General features: G+C 42.9%; 1 protein-coding gene across 8 annotated transcripts in view; it reads right to left on the reverse strand.

The window, feature by feature from the left end:
- RBM45 (RNA binding motif protein 45) overlaps window positions 1-13452 on the reverse strand; it is a 102297-nt gene extending 88845 nt beyond the window's left edge. For 6 of the 8 annotated variants that reach the window (XR_004539488.1, XR_004539489.1, XM_033944856.1 and 3 more), the window contains exons 1-3: window positions 13021-13452; window positions 6129-6251; window positions 1613-1739 (exon numbers count right to left, since the gene is read on the reverse strand). Coding sequence is in view for 6 of the 8 variants with exons in the window: in XM_033944856.1 (XP_033800747.1) it covers window positions 1613-1739; window positions 6129-6251; window positions 13021-13341 (571 nt within the window). In the remaining 2 variants the exon portion in view is untranslated. The remainder of the gene's footprint in view (window positions 1-1612; window positions 1740-6128; window positions 6252-13020) is intronic. The other 2 variants (XM_033944857.1, XM_033944858.1) reach the window with 1 other exon arrangement.
- Window positions 13453-18641: the final 5189 nt, after the last annotated feature.

Below are 18641 nucleotides of genomic sequence, written 5' to 3' on the forward strand. Positions count from 1 at the left end.
TCGAGATGAGTATTCCCATGAAGGAGGCACGCTTCGAAGGTCTCGTAGAGGCGGGCACGACTGCACACGATGCCTGGAATGCCTGAGACTCAGCCGGTGGCATTACCGAGGTAACGCAGCTAGAAGAACAGAAAGAAAGAAAGAAGACTTACCGGGGATCGAAGCTACTCAGTCCGATTCCAACAAAGGAAAAAGGGTCCCGGCCATCCTGCTCACACGAGGTGAGCCCAGAGAGAGGCCAGGGAAGAAGAAAATACAGCTACAGCCAAAAGAGGCCTAGCCGCATGGCTGAGGCCCAAGAAGGGCCTGCCGGTGGAACCAATAAAAAGTCCTCTTTTTTTTTTTTTTTTTGAAACAAAGGAATACACGATCAATCAACAAACGCACAGCGACTCCCTAACAAAATAAAGAAGCCGCGGTGCTAGAAAGGCACTTAGAAGAACGCAGAGAAGAGAGACAGGGCTTTCTGGCTCCGCGGAAAACTAAGAACTGAAGACCATGAGGAGGGGATGCGCCCTCTAGTGGATCAGGAAGGCACACACATGCGTGGTGCAGCACTAGCAAACTTGAAATCTTCAATCAAGTTTGCTTGAAAAGCTGTCCGCATCGGGGCTCCGTGGATGACGTCACCCACATGTGAGAATATGCTGCCTGCTTGTCCTGGGATAATTAATCTTACCACCTGCTAATGGAGACTGAAGAAGACTGGATTGCAAGAGGGGAAGCTATCCTGATATACAAGTTTGGTCTCAGTCTCCACCTGCTGGTAGCAGTGAGGTATATAACCCATTCGTAAGGACTATACCAGTCTACCAGGCGATACAGAATTAGTTCTTTCTGCCTATACCCGTTTTGCTGAGGATGCTTACAATTATAGAGCGCCAGCCTCATCAGTCCAGCATTATCTTCTTGTTCAGAGGATAATACCTATATACCCACATAGCACACTGTGTCTGTACCTGTCTAAGTTTCACTCTGCACCAATTTTAGTAGGCAGCAGCAAATTGAGGCACATAGGATCCTGGTGGGACTGGCAGGCCAGCCTCAGGTCAAGCATGGAATGGAAAGATAAGACAAGACCTTCTCACACAACTCCACCAATGCACTATGTAAATCCATAGTAAGAGTAATATACAAACTGACCACAAACGGCATGAAGTTCATTTGGTCCACTTGGACTCCCTGTTTTCTGTATGATTTATTTTTTTTCAACACATCTCTAAACTTTAATGCACTAGAATCAGAGGGAGTTCATTGATAGCTAAAGGCAAAGAAGCGTGCATTCAGAAAAGACATGAAGAAAGATAAAGTAAATAGAACAAGAAGTCACACAATTACAAAATTACAAGCAGAGGCAGGAAAACGAAATAGCATCATACAGAATTTTATCTGTGCCTTCAGATAAAAGTATCTTCATTTTTATCTGCTGATACAATATTAAGGATCCATTATACCTATACCACACTTTTTGTAAATTCAATATGTTCACTCTTCCATCTTCACTTAGATAATGTGAAAGGCATCTACCATAGGGTACTGTGGAATACTGGTAGGAGTTACCAGTGCTTGTAGGTGAAGCAAATATTTTGAGGGAAGGTGTTAATATTCTTACATTTGTCACAGTTCTCTATGGCCAACGCAGCTTGAGATGGCTTCAGATATCTCACATAACCCAAACCTTTACTTTCACCAGTGGCTTTATTCCTGATAATGCTGCAGTATTCAATGTCTCCATACACCTGCAATAGAAAGAGACAACTGTGATAAATAAATCTGTATGCTAGTATAGAGAAAAGTAAGGATGATGCAATTTATGAGCTACGATCTACACTCTACAAAAGTGCTACCAATCTTTTTGTGCCCGTGACCCTTGGATCGCAGACAAATAAAACTGTGTAACCTCCCCCAGACCTACAGAAGAACAACACATTTAGAGAGAACCCAAGCAAGTCGTGATTCCAAACATGGGTTTTGTGATCTCATTTGGGCTGCTGATTCATAGTTGTTCTAAAATGAGATTTGGCTAGTTGATTGCAAAGAACTGGAACCAGAGCTGGAGCTGAATAGGGAGTACCTGCCTATTTCAGCCAGTAGCGCACCATCAAGCTGGTGCGATTTCTATTTCTGTAGATAAGCAAAATTCGGTATCCAAGAGAATTTCCTCTAGTTCAGGGGTCTGCAACCTTTAAGACATAAAGAGCCACTTGGACCCGTTTTCGAAAAGAAAAAAAAACTTGGAGCCGCAAAACCATTATAAAACAAATCTAACACTGCATATATTGTTTCTTATCTTAATGCTATATACAGGATCACTAAATTGAAAATAAAATCATTTTTCCTACCTTTGCTATTTGGTGATTTCATGAGTCTCTGGTTGCACTTTCTTCTTCTGACTGTGCATCCAATCTTTCTTCCTTTCTTTCAGCCTCCTGTATGTTTCCTCTCCTCCAGACCTCATTCTCTCCCCCAACTTTTTCTTTCTGTCTCCCTGTTCCCCCTTCTTTCTGTCTCCGTGCTGTCCCCCAAGCCACTCGGTTTGCTGCCACCGCAATCGGGGAACAGCCCCCAAGCCACCGCCGTCCCAAGCTTTCCCTGCAGAAGTGTTGCGCTGACCAGCATTCCGCTCCCTGACGTCAATTCTGACGTAGGAGAGGAAGTTCCGGGCCAACAAGGCATTTCTCCTCATTCCATCCAGCCTAAGCCCCATCTCTCCTTGATCCAGCATTTCCCTTCTGTGTCTGTCAGAATTACCATTCCACCTATTTTCCAGCATCACCCTTCTTTGTGTCCATCTCACCTATATCCCTATCTCACCACTTTTTCAGAATCTTCATTTGTCTCTGTCCTTATCTTTACGCCATGTTCACCATTTGCCCTTTCAATGTCTTTATCTCCCCCCCCCCCCCACTTTTTCAGCATTACTTCTATGTCTCTATTTCACCTCCTCTTCATGTCCCCTCTGTATCTCTATCCTTATTCAGTAGGTCCTGCTTACCCTTTCTCTTCTTTGTGTCACTATCTCCATTTTCTGCTTTCCCCCCTTTTCCTTTGTTACTGCACCCTGTAGCCAGAATCTTTCCACCCTCCCTCCACTCCGGCCCAGCCCAGTATGAAAGATTTCCTTTTGTTTCCCTCCCCTCTCTCTTTCTCTCTCTCTTCCCCTCCCTCACCCACGAGTACTACATCTGGCCCTCTCCCTTCTACCTGCACCCGGCAACACCCCCTGCTCCGCGGCTCTCTTAAGCAACTCGTCAGCAGCGGTGATCAAGACAAGCTGCCGACATCGAGGCCTTCCCTCTACGAGTCCCGCCTTTGTGGAAAAAGGAAGTTGAAACAAGCGGGACTCGCAGAGGGTAGGCCCCGACGTCAGAAGCTGCTGCTGAGTTGCCGAAGAGAGCCGCGGAGCAGGGGATGTGGCCGGAAGCAGGTAGAAGGGAGAGGGAGATAGGAAGGCTGTAGATCTCCGGAGCATGACACCGAACCCGGCCAGGATGACTTCTTTTTCAGGCACCTTACAAGTCCAGCGTCGCGGGGGAAATAGCCATGCTGAGCAGTGAGCTCAGCACTACACAGATGAAAGCCTTGCTTGCTGATTGGTCCGGCGGGGCGGGGCCGCCGGACCAATCAGCAAGCAAGGCTTTCATCAGTGTATGTGCTGAGCTCACTGCTCAGCATGGCTATTTCCCCCGCGACGCTGGACTTGTAAGGTGCCTGAAAAAGAAGTCATCCTGGCCGGGTTCGGTGTCATGCTCCGGAGATCTACAGCCTTCCTATCTCCCTCTCCCTTCTACCTGCTTCCGGCCACATCCCCTGCTCCGCGGCTCTCTTCGGCAACTCAGCAGCAGCTTCTGACGTCGGGGCCTACCCTCTGCGAGTCCCGCTTGTTTCAACTTCCTTTTTCCACAAAGGCGGGACTCGTAGAGGGAAGGCCTCGATGTCGGCAGCTTGTCTTGATCACCGCTGCTGACGAGTTGCTTAAGAGAGCTCACTGCTCAGCATGGCTATTTCCCGCCGCGACGCCGGACTTAAGCTGCATGCCTGCGTGACACACTACCGGAGCCGCAGCAAAGGTGGAAAAGAGCCGCATGCGGCTCTGGAGCCGCAGGTTGCCGACCCCCGCTCTAGTTCAATGGAAGCGCATTACAGGGTATGTAGCCCAAATCTGCCCCCAACTGAAAGATGACAGAAGCTTCCATTCTGAACCTCTGCCTCTACCTCTACTACTGCCTCCCTACGTGTAATTGAACTCATGAGACAATCATTGACCCATTCTCCTGCACTGTGCCTCTACTACTGCCTCGTTGGGTGTGATCTGAAATGGTTGAGGGGGGGAGTTAACTGTATGCTTAACTTTTACATATATGCAAGTATACACTTGACTACTGAAAATAAACTCATCGAAAGAAAATAAAAACAAACTTTTTAAAGAAAAAATAGTTTGGAAACATCAAGAGGATATTCTAACCACATTTCAAGGAATCAAAGAAATAAAGGAGAGGAGGGGGTAAATTAAGAAAAATGAAAGGTAAGAGAAACCTTTCACAACACAGAAGAATAAAGAAGGAAATCTCATCTAAAATAGAGGTAGTGTTGATCACAGCTGGGCTAAGAGAGGACATAACTACTGGAACTATCGGAGTTCTAGCTACAAGAAAATTCTTCAAGTGAATGGGATCCATAAACACCTAGGTCTTTAAGTCTATTTTCACAATACACTTGCAAGGAAATTGTAGGAAAAAAGTTCCTCTCAAAGTTATCACCCCTTGCCTAGACTACTGCAACTTGCTTCAATCTGTTCAAAATTCTGTTGCACAACTTATATTCCACCAGAGTCGCTATGCTCACATCACCCTCTCCTCAAGTCACTTCACTGGCTCCCTAACCATTTCCACATACAGTTCAAACTCCTCTTATTGACTTACAAATTCATTAACTCTGCAGCCTTGCAACATCTCTCCAATCTCTCCCTATACTCCTCCTCGGGAACTCCACTCATTGGGTAAGTCTCTCCTATCTGTACCCTTCTCTTCTTCTGCCAATAACAGGCTATATCCCTTCTCTCTTGCTGCACTTTATGCCTGGAAAAGACTGCCCAAGTCCGCACATCAACTCCATCTCTTTTTTTGAGGCTGCTTTTAACTCTTAACTCCCACTCCCTAATCCTCTACTTGTCCTGTTTATCTACTCGAATAGATTGTAAGCACTACTGAGCAAGGACTGTCTCTTGAATATTTAATGTACAGCTTTGCACACATCTAGTAGCGCTATAGATATTACACGTAATAGTAATTAATACTTGGGATTTAAGGGCTAAAAAGGTATTTCTTCTTCCTTGTGTAGCCCTGGACAGGTCAAGAAGCACTAATATTTTAATGTCCCAAAAACTTCTGGTCCTTGTGGAAAGGCCCAAGCTCTGTCGGGTTACAAGGTAAAGGTGGCAATGAAGGTTGCTTTAGATAGTACTTCATAAGTTAGAAATCAGAAATGAGAACAGCAGACGGCCAACTTATTATATGTTATACCATAAACCATAAAAATGAATGGTACCTAGAATGTAAAAGTGTAAAGGGATTGGCCTCAGTTATCACAACTATACGCTGATAAAATGAAGCGAAAGTTGTCACTTAATCTACCCCAGCAGGGGTTAGTTAGTGAAACATCCCTGGACTAATTCCCAAAACGTAAACACAGTGCAAAAAACATGCCTCAGTGCTAATCTTGTGAAATTTTTTTTTTCAAAAAACACATTCAATGTTGGCCACTGCTGTTCAACACAGTTCAGCGTACATAGGCCATGTCTAGCCCATAATGAAAACGATCAAAGAAAAATCAGCTGGAAATCATCATGAAAATCAAGCACAGTACTTATCTGTATGGCTTCAATCAAAAGAACACAGCCATTGTTCTGCCACAGCAATTTTTTTGCAGGAATACTGCATGCGTCCAGCAGCTCTAATGTGCTGCTTTCTACATCGGCCCCAATGTCAGCAGCTTAAACCCTTTGAATATCAGCCTCTGCTTTCTCTTTAGAGAAGTAAAAGTCCTATGTTTCTACAGAAGATGTAAAATGTTAGGAAAACCTGTAGCACATTATAAAGTAGTAACATGCGACTAAAACTTATTTGTACCTTAAATTTTTGTCTCAGATCTTCCTCAGTATAGGGTTTTGGAATCATGACAAAGATTCGTGTAAGCTCTTCATCTTCAACATCTCTGTGGCTCCCAGAAGACCGAGACTGTGCGATGAAAACCTTCAAAAAATTTGGAATTAAAAAAAACAAACACACTTACATAAACAGTCCTTATTACTGAGGTGATAGCAGAAAGACGATCCAATTAGCTCTTCTATCATCAGCATAGTAACTCCTATCCACGCTGCAAACATATAGCCAATCACCCATAAACCAAAGCTACCTGCTTTATTTATTTGTGACTTGATATACTGCTCTTCTAAGTATTCTGGCTTTAAATATAACCATTACACATAGCAATAGTATAAAACAAAAATAAAAATACATACAAAAAATTCCAAGTCACATCATAAACTTTTAAAATAAAATATAAATATGGACTTTTTGAATCAGTCATGATCCCAAAAAAGCTAACTTGTAAAAATACGTTTTTAATCCATTTTTGAAGTGATCCAATCATGCCTCAATCCCCATAATGCCGGAGCTAAGAAAAAAAAATGCTGATTCACTTATTTAATCTAGCACAAAGAGTAGGAGGAATCCACGATTAAAGACAGGTTTTACTTTCCTGGCTGGTTCAACCTCATCTTAGGTAGATGAGTAGCGTAGCGCCAGAGTGGCAAGCACTGACTTAGTCGTGCCGACAAAGAAGTATGACTACGGAGCAGGTCTTGCTCCTTGGGGGTGCTCCTTTGGGCGATCGTATGGGTGGAGTGAGGTAGTGGTTGTGGGTTTATTATTATTAAATATATTTATTGATTTTCAATTCATATAATCAAGAATAAACTTGTACAGAAAGAAAAATTAGTAATTCTACATGAAGCAAGAAATATTCCAATAACATTAAGATCATTTATAACTAAAATGCTCAAGTCCTCAAATTTTGGATCCAAGATTTCTTAGCGAGAACAAAAGAAAAGAATTGAACAGAATGTACACTCTTTCATTTAAAGTTAGCTAGAGGGCTGATTGCTGGGATTAATCAATAATCTTAGAGCTTTTTTGCCTCCAATCGGGAGAGCGCTAAGAAAGAAGTCAACTGATTAGGCTCAAAGAAAACATACTTAACTGATCGGTGATGCACTATACACTTACAAGGATGTCGTAAATAGAAAGTAGCACCTAAAGATGTAACACCTGGCTTCAACATAAGAAATTCACGGCGACGCTTTTGGGTCTCTCGTGATAGATCAGGAAATATCTGCACTTTACAACCCATAAATTCTTTGTCTATTTTTAAAGAATAATTTTAACAACCAAACTTTATCAATAGAGAGAGCTACTGTTACAATCAAAGTACTTGGTTCTACAGCCTCTTTATCAGATTTTTCCAATAACTCCGATACATCCAATAGTCCTTGGTCCGAAGACTTTTTTAGCAATTTAATCTTATTGGGTAAATAATAAACTCGTGATAAAGGAGGTAGTGAATCTTCTGAGGCCCCCAAAGCTTCAAGAAGATATCTTTTAAACATTTCTCTAGGTGGTACCAATGGTAGCCTAGGAAAGTTAATTAATCTTAAGTTGTTGTATCTGGAGTTGTTTTCCAAATTCTCCATCTTTCTCCTAAGATTTATATTATCTTTCATTAAAGTTTCCTGTAGTTGTTTAGATGATTTAATTTCCTGTTCAAGCTTCTGAACAGAAGAGTTAGAGGCAGTCATTTCGTTTTTCAATACTTTAAGTTTAGTAGAATGTTGAGACAATTTCCCCTCAATTAACTGAAGTTTGGGACTTATGATCTTCACTAGTCCGGCCATAAGATCCCACAGTGAGTCCAGAGTTACTTCTGAGGGTTTTTCCAGGGAAATTAAAGATATAGAAGTGTCATAGTGCTCACCATCTAGTTGATTAACTTGTCGCTGTCCCTGAAGGCTAATTCGCCTCTCCTTAGATGATTTTTCCTCAGCTTCTTCAAAGGAGCTCATGTCAATATGAGTTCCTATCAGCAGGCTCTGTGTTGGACTACTTGCCTCAGGGGAAGGCATAGCACCGACATCCGGGGTTCCCATACCCCTTGGAGAGCTGCTTAACTGAGGCTGCGGGGGCAGCGCCCTAACGTCGGGGCTCAGAGATGTCTCCAATTCCGGAGGAGTTACCACGGCCTTGCTGACACCGCTGCTCCTCTGCGGGCCTCCCTCCGACGCTAAAAATGCTCCCTGCATCTGTCTGAGGAGTTCTCTGATGTCACCGACCGCGGGGGTAACAGTGGGCCGCGAGGCACCAGCAGCACTACGGCCCCTCCGTTTAGGCATCGGGTAAGTGATATTGCCTACTGAAAAGTTATTGTTGAAGAAAGAATCCTCAGAGCGGCTCCTCAGCGCGTCTAGCCTGACGCCATCTTGGATCCTGGTTGTGGGTTTATAATTAGTGGGGGGATTGGTGGGAGATTTTAGTGTTGGATAGGATGAGGATGGAGGGTTTGACATGGAAAAGCCATTGGGTATTGAGGTAGTGATAGGGAGGGGAAGATATGGTGCTTTGGCTCTAATTAGAGTTTGTAGATGGGATAAACCAGGAATTACAGGATATTTAAGAGATACAAATATTGGTGGTAATATCTTTCCATGCTATCCATTATAAGTGTGGATATACTGTATACAGTCATGTGAAAAAATTAGGACACTCCATGAACTATTCAGTTTTTTCTTAAGAAATGTTCACATTTCGATGTCAAATCATTTTTTTATTTATCTATCTCTGGAAAAGAAAGTGATGCAATTGCAAATAAACAACAAAAATTTTCCTTGATTTACTCATGAAACAAGATATCCATAAATATGTGTATTCTAACTGTGGAATAAATTAGGACACTCCCACATATCCTCCCACTTAAAGTGGCTCAAATCACACACAAGTGTATCACATCAGGTGCACATGACTAGAGGGGGTGCTATTTTAGATTTGGTCTTAGTGGAATGCAAGACATAGTATAGGAGTTAACTGTGTTGGGTTCGCTGGGAAACAGTGATCATAACGTGATCAAATTTGAGCTGATACCAGGAGTAACGTTGCAAAAGAAATCTACTTTAGGGGTGTTTAATGTTCGAAAGGGCGACTATGTTAAAATGAGGAAAATAGTTAAAAAGAAGTTAAAAGGATCAGTTGCAAAGGTTAGGACTGTAAATCAGGCATGGTTGTTATTTAAAAAATACCGTCGTGGAAGCCCAGACCAGATGCACTCCACATATCAACAAAGGTGGAAAGAAGAGGAAACAAGAGCTAGTGTGGTTAAAAGGTGAAGTGAAAGAAGCTATTAGAGTAAAAAAAAAATCCTTTAAAGAATGGAAAAAAGATCCGAATGAAGAAAATAGGAAGAAACACAAGAACTGTCAAGTTAGATGCAAAGCATTGGTAAAGACAGCTAAGAAAGAATATGAAGAGAAACTTGCAAAAGAGGCAAAAACTCATAGCAATTTTAGGCACATCACAGAAAACCTGTGAGGGAATCTGTGGGACTGTTGGATGATCAAGGAGTGAAAGAGGCACTCAGGGAGAATAAGACAATAGCGGAAAGACTGAATTAATTCTTTGTTTCAGTCTTTACGGAAGAAGATGTAAGAGAACTGAAAGGAATCTCGGTGAATCTGGAAGATGTACTAAGCCAAATCGACAAGTTAAAAAGTAATAAATCACCAGGACCGGATGGTATACATCCCAGGGTATTAAAAGAACTCAAAAATGAAATTGCTAACCTGCTGTTAGTGATCTGTAACCTGTCGCTAAAATTGTCTGTAGTACCTGAAGATTGGAAGGTGGCCAATGTTACTTGGATTTTTAAAAAGGGCTTCACGAGAGTTATGGGAAATTACAGACCGATAAGCCTCACTTCGGTGCCAGACAAAATGGTAGAAACGATCATAAAAAATAAAATTGTAGAACACGTAGACAAACATGATTTAATGAGACGGAGTCAGCATGGGTTCAGCCGTGGGAGATCTTGCTTCACAAATTTCCTTGACTTCTTTGAAGGTGTGAATAAACATGTGGATAAAGGTGAGCCGGTTGATATAGTGTACCTAGATTTTCAGAAAGCGTTTAATGAAGTTCCTCACGAGGGGCTCCTGAGAAAATTAAAGTGTCATGGTATGGGTGGCAAAGTTCAGTTGTGGATTAGGAATTGGTTATCAGATAGAAAACAGAGGGTAGGGTTAAATGGTCATTTTTCTCAATGGAGGAGAGTAAACAGTGGAGTGCCGCAGGGGTCTGTACTGGGACCGGTGCTATTTAACTTATTTATAAATGATCTGGAAATTGGAACGACGAGTGAGGTGATTAAATTTGTAGATGACACTAAACTGTTCAAAGTTGTTAAAACGCATGCAGATTGTGAAAAATTGCAGGCGGACCTTAGGAAATTGGAAGACTGGGCGTCCAGATGGCAGATGAAATTTAATGTAGACAAATGCAAAGTGATACATCACTGAAACACAGTTATCTAATGCTATGGTCCACCTTGGAGATTAGTGCCCAAGAAAAGAATCTGGGTGTCATCGTAGACAATACAATGGAATCTTCTGCCCAATGTGTGGCAGTGGCCAAAAAAGCAAATAGGATGCTGGGAATTATTAAAAAAGGGATGGTTAACAAGACTAAGAATGTTATAATGCCCCTGTATCGCTCCATGGTGCAACCTCATCTGGAGTATTGCATTCAATTCTGGCCTCCTTATTTCAAGAAAGATATAGTGGCGCTAGAAAAGGTTCAAAGAACAGTGACCAAGATGGTAAAGGGGATGGAACTCCTCTCATATGAGGAAAGACTAAAACGGTTAGGGCTCTTCAGCTTAGAAAAGAGACAGCTGAGGGGAGATATGATTGAAGTCTACAAAATCCTGAGTGGAGTAGAACAGGTACAAGTAGATCGATTTTTCACTTCATCAAAAATTACAAAGACTAGGGGACACTTGATGAAGTTACAGGGAAATACTTTTAAAACCAATAGGAGGAATTTATTTTTCACTCAGAGAATAGTTAAGCTCTGGACCATGTTGCCAGAGGATATGGTAAGAGCGGATAGCATAGCTGGTTTTAAGAAAGGTTTGGACAAGTTCCTGGAGGAAAAGTCCATAGTCTATTATTGAGACAGACATGGGGGAAGCCACTGCTTGCCCTGTATCGATAGCATGGAATATTGCTATACCTTGGGTTTTGGCCAGGTCCTATGTATTGTAACAAATAATGCTTCAAACATGTTAAGCTCAGTTGAGAAAATGAATAAAGTTGATGAAAAAAAAACAAGTATTAGAAGATGAAGATACCAGTCCTGCAAATGATCTACAAATGGCACAAATAGATGAAAGCAGTAAATCTCAAACTTTAGATGAAATTGTTGAAGAAGCATCTAAGTTAATTACAATTCAATATATGCATTGTGCTGTACATACACTTCAACTGGCAATAAGAGATGGATTGAAAGATCATCATGCAACTATGCTTATTGGCAAGTGGCTGTTGCAGCCAGGACCCCTAAAACAGATGCTATTCTGCAGAGACAAGCTGCAAAAGGAGCCTCTTTGGATCAAGCAACACACTGAGGAAGCACATATTTGATGATAAAGCATTTGTTTGAACTAAAATACTTTCTTGAAAATTTTGACAACATATGTTTCTCTATCTGAAAGCCTGTGGGCGAAAGTGGCAGATTTTCTCACCCTATTACTGGTGGAAGTGGCAGATTTTCTCACCCTTTTACTGGCGGAAGTGGCAGATTTTCTCACCCTTTTACTGTCAGCAAGATGATGCAATCAAAGGATTTAACAACTGATAAATTCTAGTTGTTGGAGTGGGCAAACCATGCTCTTTACATTTTTGAATTAGTAACAAAAGATGATGCTGATTTTCTTTTATCTCCTATTATTTTACACTTTACAGACTTTTCAAGTGTCTATAATTTCTTTAATAAATAAAATAAAAAAGTCACAATGGCATAGCTATAGCCTTTAGAACCAACATTAACAGGTTAAGGTTCTAAAAAGCAGTCTGATGATTCATGTTAGCATTGATGAAATGCCTTGTATGTTGCATGGTTTCAATCAATACAGAATACATGTAATTAGTATATTATTTATTTCCTATACACTGTAGATAAATAAGGAAGTTTGAAAGCAATTTTTGGGGTCCTAAAGTTGGAGTTTTATGTACTGACTCCACAATCCTGAGAATCCCAGGTATTTTAAAGTTAACTGAGACAAAGTTTTAGCTAGCACCCTATACCCTTGTGCTAGCTCTTCATGCAAGCCTCAGCCTCTAATGTCCCAAGCTTACTTAAATTTTGCCAGGGTACCTGGACACTCAATTAAAGCTCCTCTAGCAGTCCTATATGGAGCAGAAGTCCCTTACAAGATATAAGTAGACAATACGAACAGAGCCGGAGGAAAGTGTCTCTGCTGAAGGCATCACAGCCCAGAGCACACATTTCCTAATAGGGCTCACTTGGGCTGGTCAGTAATTGCCAGTCAGTCCAACCATTAGGTAAGATGACACAGTTACCTAAAGCAGCAGCTTAGGGTGAAGGGGCAACAAAGAACAGCTGCTTTCAAAACAAAGCAATAGATTCGGACAGCCAAACGCAAAAGATCCATCAATGCATACTTTAACCTGTACGAAGGGTGGTTAATTAAAGACTTCTGGAAACTGACCGCATTATTACAGTGTGTCATATACACACATAGCAAAGTTTAATATTTATAAAAGCATGTCTTGCTGCCTGAAAGTTAATGGAAGGGGCAGGGAGGGGCCTTAGGCTGAAGGCTTGCCTAAGTCATCCAATTATCGTGCACCGGTCCTGGCAATTGTTCAGACTGTGACCTGGGCAGAAAAGCTTCTACCTTGATAGGCTTGGAGTTTTCACTGAGGCACGTCCAGTGCATCTCCTCCATGGCGCGGCAGGCCTGAGAACTCTTGGCGTACTTGACGAAAGCGATGCCTTTGGACTCTTTGCTGTGCTTGTCTTTCACCACCCAAATGTCCTGAATATCGCCGAAAGTCGAGAAGCGATCGCGAATCTGCTCTTCCGTGATGGACTTGCTGATCACCAGAAAGACACGGCTGTTCGGAGGGTCGTCCAGATTATCCACGGACGGTCTAAACGCACTGCCATCATCCATGTTGACAGTCGCCACTAGCAAACTCCGCTGAATACTTCGCATGCGCTTCTTCACCCGAGGGGCACAAGAGAGTATCTACGCCCTGCATCTCCTAGCACGGCTCATGCAACAGTGCCATCTTCTGGCCACGAAGAGCTGTGCGCCTGCAGCTGTTCGGATTAACAGCTAAAACCCACACACAATGCTCGGTTTATGGTTCCGTGCTTTTAAGCACTAATAACATATAACTATCAAAACAGTTTATAGGAGCTATAGCCTTTATGTTATGGTCACTAATGTCTTTCCCTGGGTTGGAATTTGGTGTTATTCTGTTTTACCTGGAAAGTATACTTTGTCCATTTGCTTCCTTTAAACTACTTGTCAATTTTTATTCACATTTGGGCACTTCTCTATAGAACAATTCCTTACAAATTTACACTCACTGTATCCAGTTTTGTTAGAACACAAACATAAAAAAATAATCAAACAATATTTACTGATAAAACTTTACAGTAGTATACCTTGTGCATTTGACATCTGGGGCTGGTCATTTTTTTAACACCCCCATATGAAAACAAATATTTCTAGTAATAATTTACAAATCATACAACAAGGGTGTACTTAGAAAAAGGCAACATTTGGAGTGATTAAAATTAAACACCTTTTAGAGAACAGGATCTTGATTACTGAGTCAATTAGAGGAGAGGGCTCAGGGAACCTTCCCCTTCTTTGCTTATTTTCAGCTTTGCTCCTTCATTTCATAAGTTCCACTTTCCCATTTTGTATGATCGCTTACTCCATTAGAAAGTTCCTTGTTTTGGGGCCTTAATTCTAAGAAATTATTTTCTAGAGTTTATAGAGCTTTATTGGAAGAATCTAGGTCCGCTGATAGCTCCCATAACACTCAGTGGACTGGTCTGGATTGGAACTGGGTTGTCTGGGGGAAGTGGAATGAGAAGAGATTTATTTGTATATCCATAAATGTTCCTGGGCCACGAAGTATAAGCAAATGCAGTATAAAGTGGATCACCAAAAGTGTACCTGCCCACTCCAGTTGTTCCATATGGGGAAAAGAGTGAATGCGGACTGTTGGAAGGGATGTGGGGAATCTGGTTCCTTTGACCACATGTGGTGGTCTTGTAAAGTGGTACAAAAATTATGGGTTGCCCAGTTTGGGGGTTTCTCTTCCAGTTCCACCAGATTCAAGGGAACTTTTGGTGGGGCCCTCAATTGTGTCTTTTGGGAGGGGGATTGTGCAATAGTTTGCAGGAGGGTCAGAAAGACTTACATAACTTCATTTGCAAAAGCTTAAAAACTGAAAAAAACAGATACAGACCTTAGCATGGCTTCTACTTCATTGCAAATGGAGGTGTACAGCTGCACAATGCTGACCTCATTGTGAGATCATAAAGGTGCACCTACAAGGTAGAATGCCACAATTAAAATATATGCTGGGATTTGAACCCATGACCTCTGAAAGACGAGCACAGGGCTTTTACCTGGTGAGCTACAGCTGCTTCCTTTCAATCATAGGGGTTCCTACCATGAGAGCTTAGTGATCCTAGCCATGTGAAGGTAAAAATACCTGACAAGATCATAGCTTAGCAGATCCCTAAGCTAATATATCAGATGTGAGGAAGAAAGACATTAGTGGAAGCTGCTGTGGCTCAATGGATAAAAGCCCTGTTCCCACCTGGAATATTGTGTCCAGCACTGGTCGCTGTACTTGAAGAAAGACACAGTACTACTCAAAAGGGTCCAGAGAAGAGCAACTAAAATGGTTAAGGGGCTGAAGGAGTTGTCATACAGTGAGAGATTGGAGAAACTGGGCCTCTTCTCCCTTGAAAAGAGGGGACATGATTGAAACCTTCAAGATAATGACTTAGTAGATAAAGACAGGTTGTTCACCCTACCCAAGGTAGGGAGAATGAGAGGGCACTTTCTAAAGTTGAAAGTGGATAGATGCTGTATAAACATAAGGAAGTTCTTTTTCACCAAGAGAGTGGTGGAAAACTGGAACGCTCTCCTAGAGGCTGTCGTAGGGGAAAACACTATCCAGGGATTCAAGACAAAGTTAGATAAGTTCTTGTGGAACTAGAACATACGCAGGTAGGGCTGGTCTCGGTTAGGGTGCTGGTCTTTGACCTGGGGGCCACCGCGGAAGCGGACAGCTGGGCACGATGGACCACTGGTCTGACCCAGCAGCGGCAGTTCTTATGTTCTTATGTTAAAAGAAGACTTCCTTACAATGCCTATAAGACCCAGTTTTACAATTGCTATGCAGCTTGCTAGCTCACTCTGTAACACACTGGTTAAACCTATACCCTTTTATCCTAATGTTGCTGGTTCGAATCCCAGTCACTCTATCTGATAGAAGATAAATAAATAAAAGCAATAAACAAATCCAACTCCTAGTATTACAATTATAATGAAAAACAGCATAAAATCGCCATTCTAATAACATAATCACTAATAATAAAACCCTAGAGCGCGCATGCGCTCTTGAAAATTCGTGATTCCTGGCGCTGTGAGGTGTGCTTCTGTGGCAGTATTCTATTTCACACCTTACGGCACTTGCAGGGGCTGGAGGCGCGTGCGCGGTGGCTGAAGGCGCGCGACTGTGCTCTCTCCAAACCTCCCAGCTCCAGCGGCGTAGGCAGCACCAGTGGTGGACAGCAGCCCCGCTCCGGCCATTGACCCTCCACAAACCTCCCGGCTCCAGCGGCGTAGGCAGCACTATAAATGCGCTGCTTCGCGCCCTTCTACTGCCGATTTTCTCTGCCGCATCTCTGATGATCATCGGAGACAGACGTGGCAGAGGAAATTGGCAGTGGAAGCAGCGTGTTTAAAGTGCTGCCTACGCGGCTGGAGCCCAGAGGTTTGTCGGCAGTGGGAGGGTCAGGAGCAGGCCAGATCGAGCAGGACGACAGTAAAAGAAGGGGGAGGGGCCGAACGGAGCAGGGAAGGGTAAGGGAAGAGAAGATAAGAGAAGGGAAAGGGGGGTGGGGAAAAATGCTGCTACTGCTTCTGCACAGGAAAGGGGGGATAGGAGGGAAATGCTGTTGCTGCTGCATAGGGAAGTGGGATGGAAATGCTGCTGCACAGGGAAATGGGGAAAAATGACAGACAGACAGCGGGAGGGAGGGAGACAGAAAGAAAGAAAGACACAGGGGCAGGGAGAGGGACAGAAAGACAGACAGAGAAGGGGGCCAGAGAGAGAGGGAAAGGGGGCTGCTTTGGGAGGAGGGGTGTGCTTGGGGCAAACAGCTTTGCTCTTGGAGGGAAGACAGAAGGGGCCATGGAGAGACAGGGAGAGGGAAGGGGGCTGCTTTGGGAGGAGGGGTGTGCTTGGGGCAAACAGCTTTGCTCTGGGAGGGAAGACAGAAGGGGCCATGGAGAGACAGGGAGAGGGAAAGGGGGCTGCTTTGGGGGGAGGGGTGTACTGGGGGGGAGACAGAAGGGGCCATGGAGAGATAGGGAGAGGGAAAGGAGGCTGCTTTGGGGGGAGGTGTGCTGTGGACAGACAGCTTTGCTCTGGGGGGGAAGATAGAAGAGGGCCATGGAGAGACATTTGGGGGGGAGGTGTGTGCTGGGGCAAACAGCTTTGCTCGGGGGGGGGGAGGGGGAGACAGAAGATTACAGACAGCAGCCAATGACAGAGAAAGAAAGAAACACAGACAGACAGACACATCTATTCTAGCACCCGTTAATGTAACAGGCTTAAAGACTAGTAATAAAATATTATAATATTAAGGACATTGTTTGGACGCCTAAATCTCACCTATAGCCTGATTCTCTAAAGGATGCCTAAACATTGCTGAACTTTGCTGAGTGCAATTCTACAAAGGACGCCTAACTTTAGACACATTTTGCAGAATCAGAGCCTTAGCCTAAAGATTCATCTGTTTATAAATGCCTCCAAAACATACCAGGGGTGCTGAAAAGTTCTCAGCCCAACCCACCATCTTCCTAAATTCTAAGCATTATTTTGCCACTGTAACTCTTATTTCGTTGTGCCAATTTGCAGAAATGAAATTCTATGTTTTGACATTGTTTCGGATCATTGATTGAACCATATCTACATCATTCTCTTCTTAGTTGGGCTGAGAACTTTTCAACATCCCCTCATAGTACCAGAAACCATTATAATCCCACTTGGAAACTTGGATCTCAAGTAGGGTTACCATATGGCTCCAGAAAAAGGAGGATAGATTGAGACATCAGGGTTTTACTTCTACTGAAATAAATTAAAGTAAGGAGGACAGATAGAGACATCTAGGCTTAACTTCTGTTGAAAGCAATGGAAGTAAAACCCGGATGTCTCAATCAATCCTCCTTTTTCTGGAGCCATATGGTAACCCTAAGCAGCATCTTTTTTTTTTTTGTCTCTCGCCACTATCCTATTTTCTAATGTAGTTCCTTTCTATCTATTATTTGACTTGTTTTTATTGTGAACCACCTTGTTGTTGCTATGGTAGGTGGTATATCAAGTTTAATAAACCATATCCAGTTAGGTGGTACATATGGAAGCCTTTTAGGTGCCTAATAACCACAGCTTCCTTTATGGTCTCTAAATGAATGAATCGACCGCATTATTCATAACTCTGTTAGTGCTTACATCTCTTGAAAGGAGGAAATTCAATATACTAGAAATAAACTAGTTACATTCTGCGTTGAGTATGTGTTGTCATGGTACAATTTCAACCAACTCTAAATTGATTTTTGCTAAATTAAATTAAATAATGTAGCAACTTTAGTCCTACATAGCAGACACTCTTGTTTTGTTAGTTTTAGAAAGAGTATGTTGTCTTAATAAAGAACTCTGGTCAACTATTAAGCTTTATTTGCTTAAGACAGTGTTTCGCAAACTGTGCCATGGTGAGATTCCGGGTGTGCCATGAAACACCGGCGAGGAGGAGAGGCACCGGCGCCAGCTGACTGTTATGATAGGTAGTATATCAAGTTTAATAAACCATATCCAGTTAGTTAGTTGGTAATATGGAAGCTTTTTAGGTGCCCAAATTAGGTGCCTGTAGGCATTCAGCCAGTGCCAGTGCCTCTCCTTCTCTCTGCACCTCTCCTCCTCCTGCATCCCTCCCCCCACTGGCATAGTAATAGGATCAGGAACCCGTCTTGAGGGCCTCTGCGCATGCGTGGATGTCTACGTGATGACATCACACATCTCTCCACTTTTGAAACAAAATCACTAGTTCCCAGTTGCTTCGTGTTCAAAATGTTAAATTCTCAGGGAGGTTCAGAGGAGTAGCCTTTTTTGGGGGTGCCTGGTGCGGGGGGGGGGGGGGATCCAGTGGCAGGAGGGACTGGGCACCCTCCTGCCAATTTTGGTTGGTACAGGGATTTTT

The sequence above is a fragment of the Geotrypetes seraphini genome, chromosome 5, assembly GCF_902459505.1.
Source record: "Geotrypetes seraphini chromosome 5, aGeoSer1.1, whole genome shotgun sequence".
NCBI classification, from domain to species: Eukaryota; Metazoa; Chordata; class Amphibia; order Gymnophiona; family Dermophiidae; genus Geotrypetes; species Geotrypetes seraphini.